Source organism: Piliocolobus tephrosceles, unplaced genomic scaffold (genome assembly GCF_002776525.5).
Source record: "Piliocolobus tephrosceles isolate RC106 unplaced genomic scaffold, ASM277652v3 unscaffolded_39044, whole genome shotgun sequence".
Taxonomy (NCBI): Eukaryota; Metazoa; Chordata; class Mammalia; order Primates; family Cercopithecidae; genus Piliocolobus; species Piliocolobus tephrosceles.
Genome location: NW_022323248.1, coordinates 1 through 1615, shown reverse-complemented (window position 1 = coordinate 1615; position 1615 = coordinate 1). Strand labels below are relative to the sequence as shown.

Below are 1615 nucleotides of genomic sequence, written 5' to 3'. Positions count from 1 at the left end.
GGTGGCTCTCGGAGGGGGAACAAAGAGCAGCGACTAAGGCGGCAGCAGAGCGGCGGCGGCGGTGGCGCTGCAGCGGCGGGCGGGACTGGTATGGCGGTTCCACGGGTCAGACCCCGCTGCACTCACAGGGAGGAGGCGGCGGCAGCGGCGGAGGACGGCGGCGCACCCCGGGAGGCCCAAAGAACAATACCAGCCCCCTGACCCTCGGAGGATGTGTACAATTACGTCTTCTGAGGAAGCAGCAAATGGAAAGAAATCCCATTGGGCAGAGCTTGAAATAAGTGAAGGCCACGAAGACTTGTGGTGTGAGAATCCGCTCGAGATGCTAACTGAGCTGTTACTGGGCTCTTTTGAGAAGAGCTTTGGCTTAGAGACAGAAGATCCTCAAAAGGAGCTCGCAGCAGAACATCCACGTGAGACATGCATTGGGAGGGTCCTCTGTGTTACCAAGGCCGACACATTCACAGAGACAAAGTGACAAGGAACTTCTGGAGGAGGATGTGCCAGGACAGACATCCTCAGAGGAAGCCTCAGGGGTTCACATGATGCGCGTGGACCCAGCCACACTGGTGAAGTTTGTGCCGGAGCATCTGCAGGAGTGGTCCAGTGACAGCGAAGGCGGACCCAGAGGATGTGGAGAAATCCTCAGGAGTTCCCCAAAAGGAACTGGGAGACTCCACCATTACAGGCAGCCATCAGCAGACGTCAGCAAGTCCCTCCGCTGCCTCTGCAGAAGCAGCAACAGAAAAGACAAAAGTGGAAGAGGAAGTGAAAACCACGCATCCCTGCCCCTGCCCCTTTATTTTATTGTCCTTTTTATTGTCCCTGCCCCTTCTGCTTCCATGGTGGAAGCAGGGGGAGCAAAACCGAAAAACATCTGCTGAAGAACGGAAAGGAAGTCAAAAAGCAAGCAGGACCCTTACCACAGGTAATAAGCAGCTGAAATGAAGGGGGAAACCAGGAGCATTGATCGAGAGCATGGGGAACGCTCTAGCGCCCAAAACAAGAAGTGTTAGGTGCCCATTGGCTCCAGCAACATGCAGGTACTGCGGGTACCTTGAAATGATGCCGTTTCGGTGGAGTGGAGACGAGGAAGACAGCCAGCCTGCAGCGGCTTCGGGAACAAGTGGAGGCAAGAAATGAAGACAGTGGATGTAGACACTGCTTTCAAGAAATTTGGCTGAGAAGGGACGGAAAGATATGAGATACGGAAAGCAGGTGGCACATGCAGCATCCAGCATTTTTGCTTTTTGGAAGGGACAAAGGTAAATTTAACAGGGATGAGGGCCAACCAGTAGTGAGGGAAAGGCTAGCAATTCAGACAGGGTCTTTTCTGCGGGAGGGAGGCAGAGTTTTCTGCTAAGAGAGTAAGCAGCAGGGGCAGGAGGATCGAAGGATCCGGGCACCAAGAAGTTGGAAATAGCTTCCATGCTGAATGCAGGAAAAGCTGAATGAAGACATACAAGAATTGCCAAGGAGTGCTGGGTGCCCAGGCGGCCTCAGCCAGCACAGATGGACTGGGGCAGTGACCTGGAAGGAGATGGGTGCACCTGTGTGCTTCCCAGCATATCCTGACGTCAGGATTCGGTCACAGAAGTGCCAAACCGTCCATGGT

The 1615-nt window shown here is 54.4% G+C and overlaps 1 protein-coding gene across 1 annotated transcript; it reads left to right on the top strand.

Annotated features, from left to right (window-relative positions):
* Positions 1-371: 371 nt before the first annotated feature.
* LOC111522200 (protein FAM153A-like) lies at positions 372-948 on the top strand (the record flags this gene model as incomplete). The annotated part of the gene is given in 2 exon segments (XM_023186023.2): positions 372-658; positions 660-948. Coding segments are annotated over 2 exon segments (576 nt in total), but the record flags the coding sequence as incomplete, so codon positions are not given.
* Positions 949-1615: the final 667 nt, after the last annotated feature.